Here is a 24,529-nt window from a genome sequence, read left to right as displayed (position 1 = left end):
CACACACACACACTCTTTTTAAATAAGCCACAACATTTTTTCTTAGCTGTCATTAAGCACTTCTTTATATTAGACACTAACATGGAGAAGGTGCTGAATCTAAATCTAATTTTTTAATGATTTCAATGCTGGGGTCTTTCTTTAGAGAAGGATAAAGTTGTCTCCATTGCATTAAACCCATTATATGTATTAGGAGTTGCAGGCAGCCACTGTGTAGCACCCAGTGATCAACTCCAAATATAAACCAGTGCCTCAGTCAAAGACATAGTGAAAGAAGAACATGTAATTTTCTGCACAAAGGGGCGCCAACATCCAGCCTTGCAGTGCTGTCAGCGCTGAGAAGCATTTTGTTCATGGTTTCTTGAAATGTAGGAAAAAACTGAAGTGTTTTTAAAAAATCATTATTTGTGGAAACAGCTATGTGGGCGATGACATTGCATGATCATTGATTCGTTTTCTAATGTGCAATCAGGGAGAAAATTTTGTGTTTCAAACTGTTTTTATTTACATTCGATTTTTGCATGTATTTTAATGAAGATGCAGTGAAGAAAAATCATAACCATGATCACAAGCATTTCATATGAGTCTGAATGTGCAGTGGTTATCCTCCTCCTTGATAATTTGTGCAGTTCTCTGTAGAATACGGGATAAACGCTTCTGGTCCAAAATCCTGATTGATGATATTAATGTTCAAAGCACCGTTTGTGGGCTTCTGTGTGTCCACCCATAATTTATAAAGTGTTTAAGGTTGTCTGTCACTATATCATAGATACATGTGAAAAATAATGAAAATAAAAACTGGAATTATAAACTAAACTGTATAAAACACAAAGTTTGTGCTACTACCAGAAACACAAACATAGGAGCCAGGGGAAATTTCCCTTCTTTCATTTCGTAACAGTCATTTATGTGTCTGTGTCACATTCAGTTTCATCAATCAGTGATCAAACGCCTGCTTGACCTCGTTTCATCTAAAAGTCTCTTGTTTTTGTGCTTCCACCTAGCGGTTATTTTTGGAACGACATCATTACAAGAATCCATCGGTTAGTTTCACTTCCGTTGCTTTTGCAGCAGCAGTTAATGTTAGAAATGCCAAATGAAATGATATTAGCAACCTGGTGAATTCTTTTATTTCTTAAAAAATATATTATTAATCGAGCCCCTGCAGCTGCTTACAGGCTAGTGCAGCTCCGCATCAGCTAAAGCTGGCACCAAATTCTGGGCAAATAGATCAGAAAATTGCAAACTGCATTTCTGTGCATCTGTGGAATCGCTGAAAGCAGATCAAACAGCTCGCCTGACTTAAACCTAAAAATTCCCAGAGCTCATCATCTATCTAACTCTCTCCTTCTCCCCCTCTCTCCCTCATTCTCTCTCTCCTACAGAGACCCAGCCGGTCCGGCTGTCCTCCCTGCTGCCATGGCCGCGGAGGCTGCCGGTAGGAATGATGCCACGCGTGGACCTGCAAACAGCACAGAGATGGAGGTGCGGGTAAGATGCTTTTCAGGTAGTTTGGGTCGCTGTCTTTTCGCGGGAAGCCTCCAGGATCGAGGTGGTCCCTCGACAACAGGCCTTGGTGCGCCGCTGCAGAGATGGAGTTGGGATTTATTTTTTCATTTTGTGTCACATTTCAGGCCAGAGCTCCATTTTTCCCCGTAAAGCAGGGAGGGTGGATGAGGGTTATCTTTCAGAGGGGGGGCAGAGAGCGACCGCTGAGCATCGCAGCGCTGCTGCAGCGCTCACGTCCTGCGTGAAAGGGAGAAGTGAAAGCGCAGCAGCTGGTCGGCTGCAGAGGGCTCGGCTTATAAATAGCCCTTCGTTGACTTCTCTTTCACAATTTTTATTCGGCAAATGTGTCTTCCTGAATTCGGAGAGATTTGAATACGGCCGTCAAGTCTGTTTTCTTCCACTTGGTAGTGACGCAAATTGGCAACAACTTGGCAGGCAAGGTAGGAAATTCTTCCTGATCAACAGAGCAGAGCCTGTTATGAATGAAAAGCGAGCCTCTGCTGGGCTGATCGAGGTCATTATCGCAGTGTACAAGCAAAAGAGGCAATGTGGTGTTTTCATCAAGTATAGGTCTGTCCATCTGGTCAGATGGGTGGAAGGGTGGGATTGCTACAAAAAAAATGTGTTAGGAGAAAAAAAATCACGCTCTTAAAATATGTCATTAGTTTTTTAAAATTTTATTCCCAAGTATTATTTTGGGGACATCAGAAAACATATTGATGATTATGGAGCGCTACTGAGGTTATAGCACCTGTTAAAGTGTGTGTGTGTGTGTGTGTGTGTGCGTGCGTGTGCGTGCGTGCTATTGGCGTCTGTTCTTCATGCCTTCTTCAGTTGCTGGCTCTCAAACTCAACCTGTTCTTCCACTTTGCATTCATGCGGACGAGATGTTTGTGTCAGCTAATGTTCAAATGCTCTTTACCTGTTGACTTCAGTCTTTGGCCTCACTCCTCAAGTGCTCTTCATCCCTTCCACATCTCCCTTTTTCTCTACATCGTGTCCAATGGTGAGTTTGTGCTCCTTCAATCGGTTTGGTCTCCTCTAGATGAGGTTAGTTTGTCTTTTTTCCAGGCCTTTCTCATATTCAGTGATGGATAGTCAGCGTTTGTTTGCATTTTAAATCAATGTGTCATCTGAAGTGGTTACAGTTGCCACACAGAATCAGGGTGACATGTCTGCAAATGTAGGCTAAAGTGCCAAAGGTGAGGCTAACCAAATGCAGCAGATTATTCACTGCAGTCTCCCTAATCTCCTTGCTGGAAAATGAGAGATTCTGGATTAAAGGAGGGAGTTTGGTGGAAACCCGTGAAAGAACGCCGTTATTAGAGATTACTGGACTCAGGATTGTTTTACGACCCACATACTTTGTCTGATGCAGCTTTGTAGTGATGCAGAGAAACTAACAGGAACATGAGAGTATGCTTGGCTGTTTCTGTGTGTTGTTTGGTCAGAAGTGAGATTTGTATTTGGCTTTTGGATGAAAGGGCAAACAACTTTCTCTTCCTGCCTGTCCAATTGTTTGGTGATTGGCTTATGAAAAATAACAGTTTGTATTTTCAGCTTCTTGCACTGAAGTCTTTCAAATCCAGCCTTGTTTCTCCTGCTGAAGGAGCTGCAACCTTCTCCAGGGGACTAAAACTCATTCAGGAGTCAAATGTTGTTACTTTAACAGTAATGATGGATATTTTATTTGTAAAGATGGCTAGGCTACACAAAATTATGCTTTTATTTTTAACAAGTTGAAATTTCCATTTTTGAAAAGCAGAAAATAGCACGGTACAGTATGGGAACATCATCTAAACTCAATTTATTTGTGGGTCTATAAGTGTTAAATATGTGTAAGCATTGGTTAACTGAGGTTCTGGAGAGAATTACATCAACATGTTATGGCTACAAAAAAGACACACTTATGTCAAGGGTGGTTTCCCCATATAAACTAACAGGTATTTTGTAACTATAAGGAATGGAAACTTCCTACTTTCAAATTCCTTGCATTTGTAAACATAACTGGCCAGTTCAGTGGGAAGATTCGTCTCTGTAAGTGGCCACTTAAATATTTTTCAAACTTGTGATTGAGCCTAACCGCCGTGACAGGCAAACGTGTTTAAGTGAAGCACATGTAAAAATTGTGGCAAATTAAGTGGTCGGCTCTTCCTGGTGGGAATATTTAATGATGGATGCACTTCATTTCAAACACTTAATCAACAAATAGGAAAACATGTTAGAAATTAAAATGTGGCCACAGAAATTTGTTGTAGGAAACTTTTTTTTGCGGCATCTTCTAATCAATTATTTGTAGAAAGAGGAAGACTAGACAGTTATCCTACTTCCTCTTTGTATTTCAGTAAAAGCCTTCACCACAACAAAACCTTCACTTCATGTGCAGAAACGAAATGCACAAAGTTAAAACATTTACTTTAGGTTCAGTACATGGATGCTCTGTGTTTAACACAATACAAGACTTTGTGTGTCATTGCATAAACGTTGCGAAAGGTTGACTATAACTACAGATTATCTGCAGCATATTTGACATTATTTCACTGTCATATTTCCTGCTATAAATCCTTCCTTATTGGAGGAATACAAAAGCAGCGAGGTACATATTCTCCACTAAAGAAAATATTATTTAAAGATATTTGGAAGGTTTATGCAGGTGACAATATCTATATAGACTACAGCACGAGAAATCATTGTTGTAACGTTAAGTCTGCCAATACTGAGCATGCTTTTAGACTTGCATCAGGAATGTTGGTGTTTAACAAAATGTTCTCTCTTCCAGCTGAAGGAGGAAAAAATGAAGGCTGATCTGGAGGCGCCTCTGCCGGCTGGACAGGAAGACTTTGCGATCCGGTGTCGAGATGTGTGCCGATCGTATGGCAAACTGAAGGTCCTCAACAACCTGAACCTGGCTGTGCCACAGGGACAAATGTGAGTAGATAATACCAACACAGCCTGTTAATTTAGAGCGTTTTAACTGGACAAGATTATAAATTTTCATAACAAAAGTCAAGTGTAAAAATCAAAATGTAAATACTGAGTGAAATAGTGAAAAGCTGAAGGTGTTTTACTTCCTGTATCACTAACAGCAACAAATATTTGACTCTTTCTTTTCTTCTTGGTGAGCAGATAAATGCTTAACCTGCAAACAATGCTGAGATTTCTGGGTTAGGTGTCGGGACCCAATTCAAGCTGCTCATCTTGCCTTCACTTTTGTCAAGCATCTATTGACTGATTAGCTGTTGAAAGCTTAATTTCCTGCAGGATATTCAGGGTTATCTTTATAAACATCTACATTGTTTCTCAATAAGGCCTTAATGGGAAAATTCCACTATCCCACAGGGGAAGGAGAGCTTAGCATGACACTGCAAAGAAATTTTCAACCTGATGTGTCGGTGACAGTTCAGCTCTAAGTGCACACATTTTGCTTCTGGTGTCGCTGTGTGTTAGTTCGTTCCGTTGTCAGTTTCTTATAGATGATCTACATTCATTTTTCTCTAATATGAATCTGCATTCTTGAAGTGACAAGTATGTCGACAAAGAATGGGGCCACCAAAAACGTTGACCTATACTTTGTGTGCACATGAAAGCATTGTTACATGCTTTCATGTGCACACAAAGTATGTAAGAGAAAATAAAGTCAAATGAAGAACCTGGCAAATTCTAGAAGGTTTCTCATGTTTCTTGCTAGCTGGAAATATGTAAAACATGAATGTGAAAAACCAGTAAAACATGCAGACAGAACAAGTGTTACAAAACCCCACTGTGCTCTTGGAATATAACTTATATTGTTCCATTATGTTATTGTTCATTGTTTTAAACCTGAGGATAATTATCTCATTGATTGTAGAATAAGTATAGGCACTTTAACTTTCAAAATAATATAAATAATATAGTCTTTTATCAAGTTTTTCAAACTTAAACTTAAAAATGTGTTGAACTGTCATTGGCCTGTCTCCCGTCCAGCTATTTAAGCCATTTAAAGCACGCTCTTTAGCCATCAGTATTTCTAGACATACCTGATAAAAGTGCATGTGATAACAGAGTGCAGTGCAAACTCTGTGTGATGTATCTGAGACCGTTTGTAGCCTAGATATGAAAAAATACAATTTTTGATGTATCCAAAAATGGCTCTACATGAAAACCACTTTACATTCAGCAGACGTTAGTTGTAAGTTGACATTATGTATGAAAATAGTCACAAAGCCATTGCAATTAGATTTTTTTAACACTTAGCAGCATTAGCATCTCAGCGTCTTCAGAGGCTGGTATTAGACTGAAACGTCTAAAAGGAAATATCTGTCTCAGATTAGATTCCAGGAACACCTTTTTTCTAGAATGGTGAACTAGTTTCCTTTCAGTTAACTCAATAACCAGAAAGAGCAGCATTCCCTAGTCACATACTTTTGTACTGTCCCAGTGTTTCCCTCTGCAGGATCACGCTTTAAGTTTTATCTGAAATTTTTGTGATTGTGTTTTTCAGTTATGGCCTTTTGGGGCCCAGTGGATGTGGGAAGACCACACTTCTCAAATGCATTGTGGGAACTTTGAAAATCTCACGAGGTCACATCACTGTGCTAGGGAAGCCGCCTGCGTTTCCTGGCCACGATATTCCGGGGAAGAAAGTTGGATACATGCCACAGGTAAACACCACATAGTATATATTCACATTAAAATGCGTACCTTTGCTCTTGTTTTAATTTTTTTGAAATACTCATGTGCCCAAAGATCCTTAACATATTTGAATAAAGCAGCAAATTTGTTGAAGTGACACAAAGGCAGCCCTACCTGGTTTTATTTATTCTCTATTATTTGGTTGTTCTTAAAAAGCCTGTAAACTTACAATCAAAGTCCTTGCAGCCATTTGTCCGCAGAAGGTTTAAGCAAGTCTGTTCTGTCCAGAAAATTATCACCCCAACATCCACATCAGCTGCTTTAAAGCCATAAAGATTGTATGAAGCCTTGCTCTGGGGCTTCTGTAATTTGGCCTTTGCTGCAATGAGCCACCTGTACCTGAGTGAGCCCCATTACTGTCATTAGGTATCTGATGAAGTAGATAACACAGCATAGTATTTGTCGTCTTGTGTGTAACCCTGACCATTGCATTCATCCATGCAGGAAGTAATCTGCAACCCAGAGTGGGAGGAATGTGACACCTTGAATGTTTTCTGTTACAGCAATGCGGACAGATGCATCTTTAAACTAGCGATATATACTGCTTTCTTGAAATTGCTGTTGCATAAAAAATGTATATCTGCTGTTATGTAAGACTTTAATCCTTCAACAAAAAGTACCAGCTTTAATCCTTCCCAGGAAGCAAGAAAATAAAGTAAAAGCAGTAAGAGTAAAACAGATGCTAACTTTGTACATGTAATAGATTTACATCCACTGGTGCAGTTGTATTTGTCCTGAGGTGTGCTGGAAATGTTGGTGTTTGTGACTCAATCAGAGCATCAGATATGAGTTTCATTTTCTGCTTTTGTGCTGCACAGGAATTGGCGTTGTACAATGAGTTCACCATTAGCGACACCCTGACCTTCTTTGGCCGAATTCACGGCCTGACATCTAAGGAAACCCAGGCACGCATGAACTTTCTCATTGACTTCCTGGATCTACCTCAGAAGACCAGTCTGGTCCGAAATCTTAGGTAAAAACCACATATGATGCAGCAGTTGACCTTACAGATAGAACGATTTCAAAATCCAATGAGTAAAAGCTGATCTTACCCTGTAAGGTTAAAGTTGTAAGAGTGATCATCATAAAAGCGTATACTAATATTGAAAGTGTTTTTTCTGCAAACAGTGATGTGGTTCATGGATGTTAGATTTGATGCACGGAGATGTGAGCTCATGCATTATTTCCCTAGATACAGCCAATTTATGAAGGGTAGCACTGTGCTTTTGCAGATGTCTGTGTGAAGACTTTAAACCCTTAATCTAAAATCTGTATTTATACCACAGGCTGTAAACCCAGGCTCAGTAAAACATTATGACTTTTCTGATAAAGCACCAGGTGAAACTCAGGGGCAGTTGTACAGTACATTATATTCCCTCGATTATCACTTTCCATTAGTGGTGTGAGGTTTGACTGATGCCAAGATACCCAATCAAATCTTACCTTGCAAGGCAGCTGGATTCTTGATCACAGTCATGCGATAATCTTATCTTGCCATGTTTAACGCTGTACTCTTATACCAGATCCACAAATGTAACTGTAGTTGTTGAAGGAGCTCCTGGCCAGTAAGGTAGCAGCCATAGACACAGTTTATCTGTGACAGAAGACAGTTGGACAGATGGAGCAATAATCAGCCACTGACACCAACTAGATGGTTTGGTAGACTAAGGAACTGCTAGGTTTTTAAGTGCCATAGATTGCAGCTTGTTTTTCTTCTTAGGCACTTTCTATCCTCCTTGTGCTATTGATTTTACTGGATGCAGTTAGCATATTGCAGTATCTCCATGACATAATGCTCACATTGCTCAAAAGTAATTTGGCGTACTGGTTGATAGGGAAAAATGTTTATCCCTGACTGGTTGGCAGTGGTTCCTGGAGGTTGCTGGCTGTCACTGGATGAAATCGGTTGCAAAGAAGGTGCTGTACAAAATTGCTTTGGTTGCTAGCAGATTGCCTCGTTGCCTGTAATTTTTAAGTTTGTCTGGATATACTCACTATCATCTAGCCAAGTATTAATAAAACTTGAAAATGTACAACGCAAACAGGAAATGGAGAAGATTTGTCTTCAAAGTAAAAGTAGCGCCTCCATGCCATTGCCAACATGTTTCAAGGTGCAACTTTTACTTTGAAGGAAAAAAGTAAAAAATGTATCACACTTTTCAGTTTCACTACAGTGTGAGAGTTGCTGGACAGTGTTTGTAGATAAATTCATCACTTTCACCTAAAATATAACCAGTTATAAGCAATGACATGGAATCTTTTGCCAACTGGTCAGGAAATACTCATTGTTGTCAGTGGGTCACTGACCAGTCTGTCGGCCTTTGTGACTGGGCTTTAGCAATCATTTTCCAAGCAACTATCATCAACATTCAGCAACCAGTTGAAATACTCATATTTCCCCCATACAAATGTCATTGCCAACTGGTCACAGATCAGTCTCATGCGTGGCCAGGGCCTTATTCACTTCACCCTACATTGACACCATGATTGCCACACATCCAAAATGGTGTAAAAGTTAATGTTGCCTGATTACTTGTAAAGTGTCTACAAAACCTCAATAGTTAGATATATTTGTCCAAATCCAATAATTTTTTGAAGTAGGCCTTAAAAACATTCAGTTTGTGTTGTTTGAGGAACTGTTGGCCGGTTGCTCCACAGCTATGGCTTAATCTTCAATGTAATCGAAGATAAATGGATCATCTGTCAACGTGCTAACTATACTAGCAAGCTATCCTGACTGCTATTTTTTAATATTTTTCAAGCAGCTCCGAATTCCTGTTTTGAAAGGTGGCCCTGGTTTGGAAGTCTTTTATGCAGCGATTTTCTCACAACAACATAAAGAACTGTCTACTGACATGCTAACTATATAGCTAGCTACACTGCTTGTTAGTTTTTAAAGTCTGTCAGACTGCTGCTTGTTTTCCCTAATTTGTGCTTTCTGTAGTGTTTTGCTGATAGAATTGGTTGTGTAACCGATAGTAGATAGACACTGATAGAGAAATGGGTCATTCAATCACATGCCAAGGTTTTTTGAATGCGCAAATCAATTCTGTCAACAATTTTCTAGTTTAAGTATATAATGAAGTAGACTTGATAGATTACTCAAATTCAGAACCACAGTTAAAGCAATAAGAATTTAGTTTAGTAATGTACTTTGGAGCATTTTGCAGCTATTGTATAAACATTAGCATTTTTCTACTGTGTTTTTCATCAAGGGAAAGTTCCACAAGCCTCCCAAACTATTTTTACCCACAAATTCAAACCAAAAGTAGACAATCTGGCAACACTGGTTTGCATGCTTTTGTGTAGCCATCAAAGCAAAGGTCCCTAGAGTCCTAGGGATATTATGTGAAATTGCCTGCATATTCCAGTCTCCCCTGCTGTTCATAGGCTGCAGCAAAGTCCCTATTTTCACTGTAAAGACATCAAAGTTTGTCTTTTTCAATCTTATGTGCTTAATATACAATATGTGCCCCAAAGTAAAGATCTTCTCATAAGCAAGAAAGAATTTCTGATTATTCAGAAGTTGTCGCTCTGCATTCAACATCACTCTCACTTGCGTCACCATCCAGACCAAAAGTCTGAGCACCACAACATTGGCAGCTCACTTTGAAACATGCAGCATGATATTTTTTTGTGAACAAGTGATCATATCTGCAGAGTCTTTATGACTAGTATGAAGCCAGCTGCAGCTCTGTTTGCTTGTTGTTATCTAATCACAGTGTCATCCTTTGCACATCAAAAAAGTGAGAGCAAAAAGCCTCATTCTTGAGATGACATTTGCCTTCTCCGAGTTCCTGTTTTCCAATCTATGGTAATAACTCCTTGAGGCCTGTTCTTGTTTTTTTATGCTTTTTCAACCAAAAAATAAAAGAATAGTATCCTCCTTTTTACGCTCAGAAGCTTAGTCTGCATAAGCTGTAAAACCTCTGGAAATTATTGAGCGGACTCTTTGATTTAATTTATTTTTAGAAATGTTACTAATTATTCTAACTATAAGATATATAATTGCTAAAGCTCCGGCAGATCAATGCAAGTGGCAGATTACTTTATGGCCCTTTTATAAGAGTAATCACCATCTCCGGATTCACAACCCTGGTTCAATACAAAGAGCCTTCTGTTGTCCAGGAGGCCCTAACACCAGTTTTCATTAGAGGCTCATTTAATATTCATGGTAAAGTTGGTAAAGATTTTGCAACAGGCTGATGCCTCAGCTTGTTCTTCCCCCATCGTGGGAGAAGATTCACTCTGTTGCCCTTTGATTGCTTTTGTGTTACAGTGGAGGTCAGCGGCGAAGGGTGTCTCTCGGGGCGGCTCTGCTCCAGAATCCAGAGCTGCTCATCCTGGATGAACCAACAGTGGGAGTAGACCCTGTGCTCAGATCCAAGTATGTATAACCGTCTGTCTTCTCCTGTATCATGCAGCACACGTGCACCATTGTTTTCCAGGTGATGTCACCAAATATTTTCCTGCATAGAGAAATGTTTTTGAGGCGCCAGAACTGAAGGAAGATTACTACCAGTGTAATATAGTTATTTTTTTGCCACTTTTGTTAATGAGAGATTTTCATAATTCATGTATAATAGATCTTTTATTTCACACATAATGAGAAATAAAAGAAAAAGTTGTTGATCCTAAAGGGCAAAATAGAAACCCTGCTGTCAAGCACAGCTAGCAAAAAATCATAAACTAAAAAAAGACATCAAATTAAGAGATTTATAAGAATGTATCATTTTAAAAATCATTTTTAAGTCTATTGCATGTGCACCAGTTCCAATCCCTTCAAAAGTCCTTACAAAAACGTATTTGTGATTTTTTTTTAACATTTGTACAATAAATAAAACTATAAATGTTATCTTTAACCAAGCTGAGGACTCTAATGCAGGACACCACTCAGTAAAGGTTTGCAGATTTCACTACAAAAGTCAGAGAATATTGCAAGGAGGGAAATGGGGAATCCTGAGGTGGAAGGCGCAGATGCAGTGGTGCTAGAGGCTTGGCAAGTGAGCTGGTGGGCAAGTCCAGGGAGCACGGGGCATGTCTGTGAGTGGCGGTGAGTGGACAGGCAGAGAATCCGAGAAGCTGAGGTGATGTGCAATCTTTTGCACAGGGCGACAAACCAAGGTAAGACTAGTGAAAAACATGAACCTAACAAGAGAACGGGAAGCCTGAGCAATACTAACATACCAGTAGACAGAGCAGTCAGGCAACAAGTGAGAGGACAAGCCTGAGCTCATTTGCAACAGGTGCAAATGCTGCATTTGCACCTGTTGCAAAGATGCAGGGCCAAAAGGAAGCCGCTTGACCAGACACACACCCACCCTGGGAAAGAGAACGCAAGAAGATGAAGAAGTTCCTAACTTTTGTTTTCAAGGGGCAGCCCATCAGATGAAGATTACTTAAATGGACAGTTGTGTTTTCCTATATTACGGCATAATTAAATATCTTTTGATCCAGTTTCCTCTCTTTTGAGAGCCCACTGGCATCTTTATATTTTTCTATATAGACAAAAGTTAACACTACAGTAAAATTACATTTCCACTAAGATCTCTGCATGGATTTACCATTCTCTCTCTTATTTACTCAACAAAATGGCTAATATTTAATAAAGTTTTGATAAAAATGTGATAAAGGCTACACCCATATTCATGCATCAATAAGCAAACACTGGTGAAAGCATACTGTACCCCCCGAATGTGTTACTCCAGTGTCATTGTGTAATCACAAAGCCTCTTAAGATCAGACGGCTGGCAGCAAAGCTGTTGCTGGCACAGCTGCGATTTTGAAGCAAACTCCATTACTGAGTGGGTCAAGTGTTTCAAGGATTTTTTTCTGTCTTCTTTCTAGGATCTGGCATCACCTGGTAGAGATTGTGAAGACGGGAAAAGTCTCTGTTATTATCACCACACACTACATAGAAGAGGCCAGGCAAGCCAATGTGGTGAGTTAAAAGGTTGCTGAATAAATATGAACATGTTAAACACATAAATTAAGGGGAAATAGGACTTATTCAATAGAAAATCAGTTGTGTCTATGAATGTGTGTGTTGATTCCTGTTTTGTTTTTACTCTATAAATCGTTTGTACTTTTTGGATTTTCTTGAATCCAAAGCTCAGTAAAGGTTCACTTGTAGGTTCTCCTGTCTGTAGGAAAAACATTTTATTTTAAAGTTAAGATTAAATGGCTGGTTGGCCTTGAAGTTGAACCTTTGCAACAGAAGAATGAAATGTGTGCTTAAGACTTTGCATACTCTGAACTCCACCCTGTCAACAAACAAATCCAGGTGCTATAAAGAAAGCACAGAGAACTGAAAGCCAGGCAGGCACACACAGTCATCATCTCTTTGTAAACCTTATAGAGTAGAGTCGCTCTAAAGGTCAGCAGAGCTTTCCAGACTTTAGCTCCTCATATTTACAACATATTTCACTCATGGTGAAACTAATGCTTGGCTCAGCACAAATCCATTCATTCACTGAGTTCATTCATTGTTTCACCAGTAATCTCCTTTGAATATATAGTCTGTAAAACCACATTTTTTCAGTATGTTTATACTCTCAATTTTGGCAGAAGCATCATATTTGCTTGTGCATAGCCTATGAAATTTTGTTTGCAAATGCATAAATTTGGGCAATGAAAAATATTGATGCCATTTAGTTTAAATTTAACTTGAAGACTGGAAGCAGATTGGGGACAGACTGTATAGGGACAGTTTTCTAAAGCTGAAGCTGCTGGCAAGGAAATGTGCAACACAAAGAGCAGTTTTGAGAATACGTGCTGTTTTCACTGTCTCTACCTTAGTTTATAATGAGCTAATCAATAAATTGCTGAAGAGCTGAAGAGATTTACACAGTAGCTCGTGTAACCACAAGTGTCAAATGAAGAGTCAAACATTAGACAATGGCTCATACTTAAACCTACACTTGTACCACTATTGCACTGCTAATAGCTCTAGACAACAGTACAAAACAACCGATTGATTTATTGATTGGTTTTCTCTTAGTTGAACGTAACATGTAAGGTCTCTCTTCTCTAAGTATCAGGTAAACATGTAGAAATCTTACTTTTTATAAGATTTTAGAATAACTCTATCAGTCTCTCGCAACATTGGCACAGTCTTCTTTATGGCATCATTTACAGTTTTTGAGGTTTTGCGGGAATTCATTTATGCATAGCTCTCTTTATGTCCTGCCACAGTCGGGTTGAGGTCTGGAGTTTGACTGGGCCATTGCAACATCTTTCTTCTTTTCTTTTTCAGCCATTCTGTCATAGATTGGCTGGTGTTTTTGGGATCACTGTCCCATGGTATCAGCGAATTTTAGCTAGCAGACAAATGGCCTCATGTTCGACTCTAGAATACTTATGCAGAGGAGTTCATGGTATACTCAGTGACTGCAGGGTTCACAGGACTTTTGGCTACAAAACAAGCCTAAATCATTGCCCCTCCACCACTGCATTGACAGTATGTATGCTGTATTTGTGCTCGTGTGTTGAATGTGGTGTTGTGCATTATAGCTGAACATCTCCACTTTGGTCTCATCTGTGCAAAGGTCATTGTTCCAGAGGTTTTGTGGTTTGTTCAGATGCAACATTGAAAACCGTTGAAAAGCTGTGCTGCCATGTTATTCTTGGAGAGAATTTCTCCAGGCAATCCTTCCAAACAAGCCATACTTGTTAAGTCTTTTTGTAATTGGACTGTCATGGACTAACATTTAACGCGCTGAGCTTGTAGAGTATGAGATGTACTTCTTGCGTTTCTTTGATCACTGTCTTACCTTTGGGCAGAATTGCTGGGATGCCCACTCAAGAATATTCAATTTCCCTCCTTTTTTTTTGTATAGCGCCAAATCACAACAACAGTCGCCTCAAGGCGCTTATATTGTGGCCATTTGTTAATGCAGTGCTGAGGTGTCACCTGTCATAGAAGTGGTCACATTTACTAATCAGTTAATCAAGTTTATGTCTGCACTTGGCTGCTACTTACTCTCTTAATTCCTTTGTTTTTCCAAAGTTTACTGTCTTTCATTTTCACATGACTGCAAATTCACCACCGAGGCAAGGGCATTGAAAGGTCAGGTAAAAGTTTTGTGATGGTAGGAATTCCACAGAAATTCCACAGTCAGAAGTGGTGATGGTGGCTTCACACAGGACTCACAAAGTTCAAGCACTTTATCTGTGTCACAATCATTATAACCTGGATCCAGAATTTCTCCACTAAAACCAGTCTGCCCACTCAGTCTTATCAGGCATGTCTCCATTTTCACTTAAAACGATATCTGTGTGAAGGACTGAGACAAATGGGCTTATTTGTTTCTGTCTTCGTGATACTTTGACAGACGTATGTCAACTGACGGAGCACCCAGTGGAGCAATGCATCACTCCACAGCTGAGGAATGAGCTTTTACCATGTCAACATGCTTCTTGCATGCACAAATCTTTTGCTTTCTGGTATAATAAATAAACTCTGATCACATAGCAGCTGCAGCCTTTGTTTATCCATGTTTGACCCACTAAAAAAGACTAATAGGATAAGAGTACCATTCACACACAACAGAATAAGAAGTAGTTTGCTATTTTGTAGATGGCTAACAAATCCACTGTTTGGCTTATCCTGATTTACCGCTCTTATACAACTTTAGAAGCTTAATCAGACAGCTGTGTGTTTTGGCTCCCTGACAACAGCTATATGCGATACACTTTGGATTTCTATTAAGATAAGAATTAGCATTTCTTTTGCAGAAGATAAAAAAACATACATTTAACATTCATTCAGCAACATTCAGTGTGTGTGTGTGTGTGTGTGTATCTATAACAAAATAAATCATCTAATTATAAATATATGATTATTTATTAGTACCCTTTTTATTTATAACTAAATAAATAATTGCCAAGAAAAAAAATTAAGTCACTCATTTTAAAAAGAGAACCTCTCTCTTCTTTCTTTTTCCCGTCGTATAGGTCGGTCTCATGCGACATGGCCGGTTGCTGGCTGAAGGTCCCCCAGATGCCGTCATGAAGCAGCACTGTGCAACAGTGAGTACTCTCAAATCCCAGTACAGACTGTGTGGGTGCCCAGGGGTGCTGATAGTCAAGGCATGGAGGTTGTTTAGTTTGCTTTTTGCTTTACATCTTATGTTGATATGAATAAAAGTTAACAGTGAACTTTTTTTCCTCTTGCAATTAAAACTATGGCTGTGACACGCTTTCGTAGTAAACCCTCCAAATACACAGGAGGCTAAAAAAGGCTTGTGAATTTTAGCCCATATTATCCGTCCTTCAGACCCTGGAGCATGCCTTCCTGCAGCTGTGTGAGACGTCAGACCAGGTCGACTCTAAACGCGATTCCAGTTCTCCAGATGGAACGTTAGACAAAAGCCAGTCATTTGAGAATGGGAAGGATGAGAGTCAGCCAATTCTTGGAGTCAGATCTCCACCTGCAGAGGAAAGCCTCAAATGTTCAGGTACTGACATGTAGCGTGTTTTCTTTTTCTACCTGTGCATATCATTTAACAATGGGCCAGGAGTTTTATTGCGCTTCTTTAAAATCAGCTGCTTCTGACATCAAAAAGTAAAGGTACGAGGAGTGGATGATAATAATAATATAATTGCAGGTCAGGTTGATAAACAATGAGTTGAAACTCACTAAAGCTTTTTAAAGAGGAGGCACAGATTAAGGTAAACATTTTAACCGCTGCTGTTTTAAAAATATAAGTTGCAGTCACTTATATTGCATTTTTGTGTTCAGTGGACTGGAAGGTGCGAGCCAGACATGTGCTGCCAAAGTGGAGGAACATCGCAGCCCTGATGATCAAAACATTGGTGCGGATGAAGAGAATGCCGGGGTATGATGCAGTTAACAGAGGTTATTTGTCACAGTCTATAAGTAACCACTTCATTACACTTTATTTTCTACTCTGTGTTGGCAGCTCTTTGTGTTTCCAGTTCCTGCTGCCCGTCATCCAGGTCTCCCTCATCTGTCTGTGTGTCGGAGGAGATCCAAAGGGCATCCAGGTTGCTATAGTGAACAATGAGACCTCCCCCTCTGCTTTCAGCCAATCATTCCTCTCCTTCCTGGACAACTCGAGTGTGCAGCAGGTATTTGTTTTGGCCCTAAGAGATATGAATCCTTATCAGCTGTGATGACCTTTGGATTCTGAATTTGTTGACTTTTCCTTTGTTACTGTAAATCTGCTGGTAGGTTGCACATGAGAAAGTGAGTAAGTACAATTTTCAAAGTAGCAGACTTCTTTCTCAGCTGTTAAAATCTATTTTCACTCTAAGCAAATGAGTTTCACAAAGGAACAAACACCAGGACTTCCCATTTCTGGGAAATCATTGAAGAGAAAAGATTGTTTCTCTCTGTAACAGAACCATAGCTGTTCAACAAACTGTAACATACATAATGTGCAGAAACTTTAATTGATTTAGTCTGACCTTGTGCGGCAGATGGTGAAGTTCAGACTGGTTGAGGAAACATGGTGTAGCATATGGTCCATCTGCATTTGAAAATGAAACTTAGGACATAGAATGAATTGAACCTGCTTCTTTTTTTTTATCTGCAGGTGAACTTGTCCCACAAAGAAGCTTTTGAGGGAATCTATAATGGAGAGTACTGGAGTGTAATCGGCTTTGGCAAGAACTTCACCAGCTACCTGACTAAACGGTAAGGGACAGAGCGTCATGGGCCGAGCTGATGTGCTGGATCAGCATCTGTAACTGATGTTATGACTGCAAAACATGTCTGCACTCAATGTTCATTGCCCTCATGTTACTTTAGAAAAAAATGATTGACATACCTTTGAAATAAAAAGACGTGGGATAAATAGCCGCACTGGCATTGGAGGCGTCAGAGCAGATGAGTTGAATAAAACTGCATTGTGTGACCTAAATGTTTGACATTTTTCTTGGTTAGATTAGCCAACATTTCATGTACATGTTATATTTGACCTGTTTATGACAAGTGTCAGCTTGAGGATGTTGCTTGTTTTCATGTACCTTTGCAAACAAACAACCTGCTGCCTTTTTCTTCCTCATTGCCCTACTTTTGATAGTTCCCTTTCAAGCAGCACATGCTGATGTCATGCACCTACACGTGGGCAGAACAGGCTGTGTACAGACGTTTGTGTTTGTCAGTGGGGATTCTCAGTAGTCAGGCAAAGCAGACAGATTTTGAAGACGAGTCTTTGTAATGCATGGCAGCATTCCAGCTGCATATCACAAACACGCTAAACACCGACACGAACAGTCCACACCTCAGGGAACACCATGCACGTATTATATACCTTAACAATAATTTCACAAGTTGGTGATTTACTTACTTAGAAATTCGGATTGGAGGATGGTTGTAGACTCTTTGGAAACTTTGACTGGAAGATTTGCACCAGCCTCCATTATAATTATAAAAATCTTCACAATATATCCAACTAATATTTCCCCTGGTGATAGTGCATGAAATCCAGAAAATCCAGCGTGTGGTTTGCATTAAGAGAAATTATGACTTCAGGTAAATCAGTGCAGCTTTCTTGTTGCCAGTGAAAACAAACAGCATGACTGACGTGATCAAACACATCAGCCCTGATGTATTATGCATAAAGGTATTTGTGCAATCATCCGGAGGAAAGTACCAGATTCTTATGGATCTGAAATACTGAATTAAAATGTTTTCAGTCCCAGTACACAGCTTCCCAAAAATATCCCAATAAATGTTTTTATATTTGTTTTAATGAGCATTACAGCAAATAATATATCATTTATTTATCTGCTTCTACTTAAAAGGACCACATAAATCAGCTTAATATCTTGCTTTTCTAAGTGGCTTTAAAACCGTTTTTATTAAAATGTTTAACTCATTCACTGCCAGCCATTGGCAGTGAATGAGTTAAACCCATTGACTCATTCACTGCCATTGACGTCTGGCAGTGAATGAGTTAATATGTTCTTCTGATGGTGAATTAATCTGAAAGTAAATTTTTTTCCACATGCACTCTCTGTTGTTTTGATACACATAAAAGCTCACAGAGGCCACACCACACCAACTCACACCTCAAAATCATGTGAAGGTGAGTCATTGCAGCAGGGTTGTTGTTCAGTCGTCAGTCACAGCGTGAGACTGCAGGGTGGTCAGTCTGGTCCTTCCTGTCCGTAACACACCTGAGCAGGTTGCATCTTAGCACCGACCAATAAGATCTGACCCACCATTATGACGTTTTTTTTTTCATCTTTTTTCTGGATTCATTTCAAAGCTGTGATAAATTCCCTACTGAGGTTTATTCTTCAAAAACAGCTTTTGTTTATGGCAGTTGGTGGCTATATTTTAACTCCTACCTTTCCACTGCCTTAATATGGTGGCACATATATAGATGGAAAATCTAAGATACAGTCATTTGAAATTGAAAGTACATCCTCTTTCAGTTGTGAGGAGCTGGACATGACATGGGGCGAGAGGCAGGGTACAGGTGGCCTGTTTATCACAGGGCTAACAGAGAATCACACTCACATTCACACCTATGGGCAATTTTGAATCATTAATTACCCTAACCCAAATAATTGCATGTCTTTGGACTGTGGGAGGAAGTCGGAGAACCCACGCGAACACGTAAAGTCCGCACTGAAAGGCCGCAGCCAGATGGTGGAGTTGAACTCAGGACCTTCTTGCTGTGAGGCAACAGTGCTAATCACCGTGCCAGGAAATAATAAAAAAAAATTCACCAGGCCTTTATCAGGATCTACGATAATTTAGATATAACCTCAGATGAACAACTTGTGATACATTACAAAGACTGATAAATTGATTTTTACAACAATCACAATAACCTTTATCAGACTTTATCAGTCTTTGACGTTGTTGTGAAGGGATTTTGGCCCAGTTATCACTTCAGCTCATCGAGGTTCGCACACATTCATTTATGCATAGCTCTTTAGCTCTTTTATGAACCCTCAACAGCACAGGCTGAGGTCTGATCTGGACTTTGACTGGACCACTGGAACACCTGCTGGTGTTCTCGGGATCATTGTTGTGTTTCATTTCAACCAAGCTTTGTGGCACAGATGGACTCACATGCACTCACATTCTTCCACAACCTCCTGGTTTGTTCAGATCCAACTTTACAAAGCTAAGCTCTGCTCTTACGTTCTTTTAGAGGGAAGAGGCTCTCTTGGCAACCTTTCCAAACAAGCCATTCTTATTCAGTCATTTTGTGATTGTGCTGTCATGAACGTTAACATTATGTCAGAAAAATGCATGTCAGTAAGTCTTAACAAAAAAATGAACGCATACTTTCCATGCTTTTTTTAATAGTTTGCTTTGCTTTTTTTAATATAAAATAAATTGTATTCTGTCATTTTCATTTTAATGGGATTTAAACCTTAATACAAATTTTTTTCTTAACAAAATCTCTTCTTAGCACCCGTGCAGTATCAAAATTTTAATCTATGCACTTACGCAGACAGTAAGTTTGTCCAAGTGAGACCATCTGAAATAAATACTTTAAGGAATTCCAGGCTACACATATCTGACACGCATTATTCAGTTCACTGGTATTCAAGAACAAAGTTACAATTTAGTAATAGTAAATTACACGTGGTTCAATGCTCTCAGTGGCTCAGCTAGACTTGAGGCATTGCTTTAATTGTGTCAGAGAAATAATAATTAGCCTGGCTGACCTTCTGAGTTTTAAATAGTGCTACCAGCCTGCAGTCACATGCATGCATGACTCTGTTTATTAATTCACTTGGCTGCTTAGTTTATAAGGTCATACACTCCTTTCATAAGGTTCCATATCAATAACCAGATTCCTTAGGAAAAAAATGAATATTTATGTTCCTATGCACCTTCCTTAGGTTCACCGGGTTTGTAGCGTCCTAATGATCAAATTCTTCAACCTGGGTCACTGAGATTAGATTTCACTATCACATAGTTCAGTAGTGCTTTATCTGTCTCTATCTGTCTCTCTCGTATGCTGTCTATCATTTAAACTTGTCCTGCCAGACAAATTTAGAAAACGTGCAGATTCAGCAGATTATCACTCACTTTTCAGCTTGTCATTGCGATATTTACATTCTAGTGTTTTGTTAGATAGACTGAGGTTCTACTTTTTTCTGATCATAATTCTGGTTCCTTATTGCACAGGATGCTCCAGCGGCAGGTCTCTCAGGAGATAATCGATGGAGGATCAATACACGTCTGGCTGGACCAGACAAGTAAGATACAAAATTTTTGGATAATTGTTGTTGAATGAAACATACTGTGTGCTTTATTTATGTTATACTAATGTATATTGTACATATAGGATTCTCACATACATCAAATTCCAGCATTACATCAAACTACTGCTTGTCACTGGTGGTAGTATGAAATGGTACCTGCAGATCATTCGGCCTGCACAAGTAGACCTCTTTGTATTAGATATTAGTACCATGTCTGCTGTTAGGTAGTTTACTGTCAAACCATAAACCGGTGCAGTAGGTTCATCCTGGTGGAGGGCAATGCTGAGCCTCATATTGTCACGATCCTGGGTCTTTGACCCAGCGTTTTAAGTTTTAGGTAATGTTTGATGTTTATGGTTTATTTTCAAGTTCATTAGATTACCTAAGCTCATTTACGTTTCCCTCACCCTTTGTCTGTGAGGCTGTTTTGACTGCATGTCTTATGTTATCAAGTTTGTATTGTCATGTCTTCTTCACATGTTTCCTGTTTTATTTTGGAAGAGTCTGGTGTTCTTTGTTCATTGTAGTTAGTGTTACTCTCCCCTGTATTGTCATTATTCTTCTAGTCAGCTGTGTTCTCATGTGTCTCCACTTCCCCTGATCACCTCATGTGTGTATTTAAGTCCTCAGTCTTCCTTTGTTTGTCGTCAGGTCGTCTGTTTTTCTCGCCATAGTCAGAGTCACAGCCATAGTTAGCTTTCATAGTTTGTTCCCAGTTTAGGATTCTGTTTAGTTATTGCTCTTCTGCTGCCCTCATTCTCGTTTGTTTCTTTCGTGATCATCAGCCACAATAAAAGGCTCGTTTTTGTTTAAGTTCACTCCCTTATCCTCACTTGTGTTCACACCTGGGTCCACCACACACATCTCCGCACGGTCTGTCTCCACAAACCGTGACACATGTGGCCAAAGTGTACAAGTAATTCCTAAATGTGACCTCACATATTGGTGCATTCCAGTGCAGCCATAGACTGTCCAGGAGCTCACTGATACTCCAGGTCAGGGAGGAGATCCTCATAGGACACCGTAGACCTTCTAATCAGGAGTATGCCCAGATGTCATGTGGGGGCCATGTATACTTCTAAGACAGATAACACAAGCTGGCCTCAATCTGTGATTTCAATTTCTGATTTCTGGTATAATTTTAAATCCAGCTCTTAAAAGGTCAATAAGTTTGGTTTCTACTCTATGTCAGCAAAGATTTTCAACCTGAATATTTCATTCATCAAGATCTGATGTGTGATTTACATGCTCCCTTTAAATTTTGAATGGTGAACATTAAAAAATCACTCTGACAAGACGAAGATTCTCATGTTTTCCCTTTTTTTCATTCTTAGATCGGCAAATTGCCCTCATGGTGCAGAAGAAACTACACCAGGCCTTCCAGGTACAAATATGATGTGAAGTCTATGCTGTATACATAAAATATCCATGTTTCAGTGAACAAGAGCCATCACTGAGCTTTTAGCCACAGCTTAAGAAGCCTGGTTGTTGATTGAGCCCATAAAGTTATCAGGACAGCGTTTACTGCTGGCCATTGGAAAATAACCCAACTTTTCAAACACCTCCCATCTTTTTTAAGCGGTCTGCGGAGGAGAGCCACTGTGAACTAGAATTATGTAAACAACATTAAACTGATTTGAATATTTAATGAAAATACTTAAAGATGATAAAGAGTAGCCCTGATTTTTTCTTAAAAAAACAGATGCATCACTTATGTTTTGCCCTCTGTCTGCAGGCATTTGTGGATTATAAGCTGGGTGGCATGGCATATATGGTTGCCTTACCAATAAAGGTAAGAGAATTTATGGAAAGAAGCGACTGAATGTAATTGAATACTGTAAATACTTAAATGTATATGAATTTATACATGCTGCATAATAAAGTAAAATAAACACTCTTGATTTCTTCTGCTAGTTTGAGGAGCCAATCTATGGCAGCCAAAACACAGACTTTACTACATTTGTGACCCCTGGAGCTGTGCTCAGGTCAGTACACTGTGTGCTGGTTAAAGTATAGGGTAGTAGACACCTTACTATACCTGTGTCGGGGTGATTGTGGCTCAAGAGTTGGGAGTTCGCCTTGTAATCGGAAGGTTGCCGGTTCGAGCCCTGGCTTGGACAGTCTCAGTCGTTGTGTCCTTGGGCAAGACACTTCACTCGTTCCCTACTGGTGGTGGTCAGAGGGCCCGGTGGCGCCAGTGTCCGGCAGCCTCGCCTCTGTCAGTGCGCCCCAGGGTGGCTGTGGCTACAATGTAGCTTGCCATCACCAGTGTGTGAATGTGTGCGTGAAGGGACTAGTAAATACAAATACAGGCCTTTTACCATCTGTGTTTATTTCCTTTTGGTTAATTTTGTGAAATTTTTGGCATCAGCTCATAATAACAACATACCACCTTATCATTTCACTTCTACCTTCTCTTCTTCCGTTGATCCCTCCAGTATCACCTTCTACCTGGCCGTGGGTCTGACAGCACTCTCCTTTGTCCTGGAGAGGAAAGAGGGGCTTTTGGATAGATGCTGGGTCGCAGGTGAGCCGTCAAAGCTAACATTGCTCCCACACTCACACGCGAATACAGAAACCACTGTAGTGGTACACATGTTGCACCTGTACATATTAATTCTATGCAGGTTTTGAGTGTGCAAGTGCATTTCCACGATGAAGAATGACAAATCTTTCTGTATGGTTTCTAGTTTTAAAACACTCCTACACTCAAGTGGGGAAAGGAAAAGAAATTATTCACCCTGATAAAAAAAAATATATATATATATATATAACTGTGGCTTATTGCCAAACAGCTTCAACTAAATCTGAATGTTAGCTGTACCTATAAGAAGCATGTTTTTAATTTCTCTTGTCAAGATTTGACAGTCTGATCTAAAAGTCCAATTTTGGATTGTTTGCAGAACTGGTGTGAATCACATAAATGGGAAAAACCATCAAATAAACTGAGTCTGTGTTCAGTATTAACCATATAGTGGTGATAAGAATCCAATCAATGGATTGTTTCAAGTGTAATTCATGACTTGACCACTAGAGGGAGTAAGAAGATCACAGTAGGGTTCAGCAGATGTCCTTGAGCAAGCAGACACACTGAGAACCTTTTGTTTTGATCTTCTTATAAACTGCTGTTTTTAGCATTGAAATGGATTATGAGTTAATAGTAATCTCTTATTGAGTATTTGTAATTATATCAAAAATGTGTTATAGTTGCAGGTATCACATGTGACTTAGTTTGTAATAAAAAAAAAGTATAATATAGCTGAGCAGTTAAAAAGTTTATGTTTATGAAGCAGTTTGTGTTTATCCTCTGTTATGATTATGATTTGATAGATACTGGGAACCCATAAATTGACTGCAACATTACGTAACTGATTAAATAATTGATGTGAATGTAAAATGTGTAAAGATCTTTTAGTGAGTTTATTGAATTTTGTCTCTCTGTGTTTCTATCAGGTGTGAGCTCTCTGGAGACGATGCTGGCTCACCTCTTCTCTCAGCTGTTCGTCATCAGCGTTCAGATCATCCTGCTGCTTCTTATGATGCTGCTCGTCTTCAAGGTAGAAGCAATAAAACCGAAAAATAACACAGAAACTCAAAATACAGACGTAGTCAGATGAACCTTTGCAGCAGTAAAAAATGAAGTCCACAGAGAAGAAAGTGTCAGCAGGGGAAATGAATGATAAAAATAGAAGCCTTAAGAACGGTTTGGTTATATAAACAAGGCTGACTGTTATTTTTACCTCACAGTATAACAGATGTCACCTCACTGTTTGCTTCTTTAATTGATTTTCTGTGTTTGCTTTCAGTCAGTGTAATGCCAATAAGTGTTTGCAAAGCCAGACCACAGGGTCAGTCCTGTTTAACCTTTGCTGAGACCACAACACGGTCACTTAATGTTGAACACTTTAGGTTGAAACGTGGTATTTCCTGTGCTCTTTGCAAACTCATTGTGTGAGGGAGATTTTCTTTGCTTTTTAAAACGGCCTCTGATATGGTTTCGTTCAACATGCAGGGAACAGCTCTGACATACTGAAGGTTAATCCCTCGCCGACCTTTTACCATCTTCATTTGCATTTTTCCTACATCATCAAAATCAGACTTTACCTGCAGTGGATTCAAGTCATAATTTTATGATAATTTTATTAAC

General features: G+C 39.5%; 1 protein-coding gene across 3 annotated transcripts in view; it reads left to right on the top strand.

Moving 5' to 3' along the window:
- Positions 1-1,077: 1,077 nt before the first annotated feature.
- abch1 (ATP-binding cassette, sub-family H, member 1) overlaps positions 1,078-24,529 on the top strand; it is a 32,800-nt gene continuing 9,348 nt past the window's right edge. The window contains exons 1-17 of one of the 3 annotated variants that reach the window (XM_013910998.1): positions 1,078-1,485; positions 4,289-4,437; positions 5,990-6,149; positions 6,999-7,153; positions 10,460-10,567; positions 12,028-12,121; positions 15,136-15,210; positions 15,458-15,638; positions 15,923-16,019; positions 16,104-16,272; positions 16,740-16,840; positions 20,306-20,376; positions 21,717-21,766; positions 22,118-22,174; positions 22,297-22,367; positions 22,821-22,909; positions 23,836-23,939. In XM_013910998.1, coding sequence (XP_013766452.1) covers positions 1,420-1,485; positions 4,289-4,437; positions 5,990-6,149; positions 6,999-7,153; positions 10,460-10,567; positions 12,028-12,121; positions 15,136-15,210; positions 15,458-15,638; positions 15,923-16,019; positions 16,104-16,272; positions 16,740-16,840; positions 20,306-20,376; positions 21,717-21,766; positions 22,118-22,174; positions 22,297-22,367; positions 22,821-22,909; positions 23,836-23,939 — 1,797 coding nt within the window. In that variant the 5' untranslated portion in view covers positions 1,078-1,419. Of the gene's footprint in view, positions 1,492-1,706; positions 1,950-4,288; positions 4,438-5,989; positions 6,150-6,998; positions 7,154-10,459; positions 10,568-12,027; positions 12,122-15,135; positions 15,211-15,457; positions 15,639-15,922; positions 16,020-16,103; positions 16,273-16,739; positions 16,841-20,305; positions 20,377-21,716; positions 21,767-22,117; positions 22,175-22,296; positions 22,368-22,820; positions 22,910-23,835; positions 23,940-24,529 lie in introns of those variants that run through there. The other 2 variants (XM_005733704.2, XM_013910999.1) reach the window with 2 other exon arrangements.

The sequence above is a fragment of the Pundamilia nyererei genome, unplaced genomic scaffold (assembly GCF_000239375.1).
Source record: "Pundamilia nyererei isolate P.nyererei 1_Seehausen unplaced genomic scaffold, PunNye1.0 scaffold00054, whole genome shotgun sequence".
Classification (NCBI taxonomy): Eukaryota; Metazoa; Chordata; class Actinopteri; order Cichliformes; family Cichlidae; genus Pundamilia; species Pundamilia nyererei.
The sequence above is the reverse complement of the archived record's forward strand: the minus strand, read 5'-3'. Positions and strand labels throughout refer to the sequence as shown.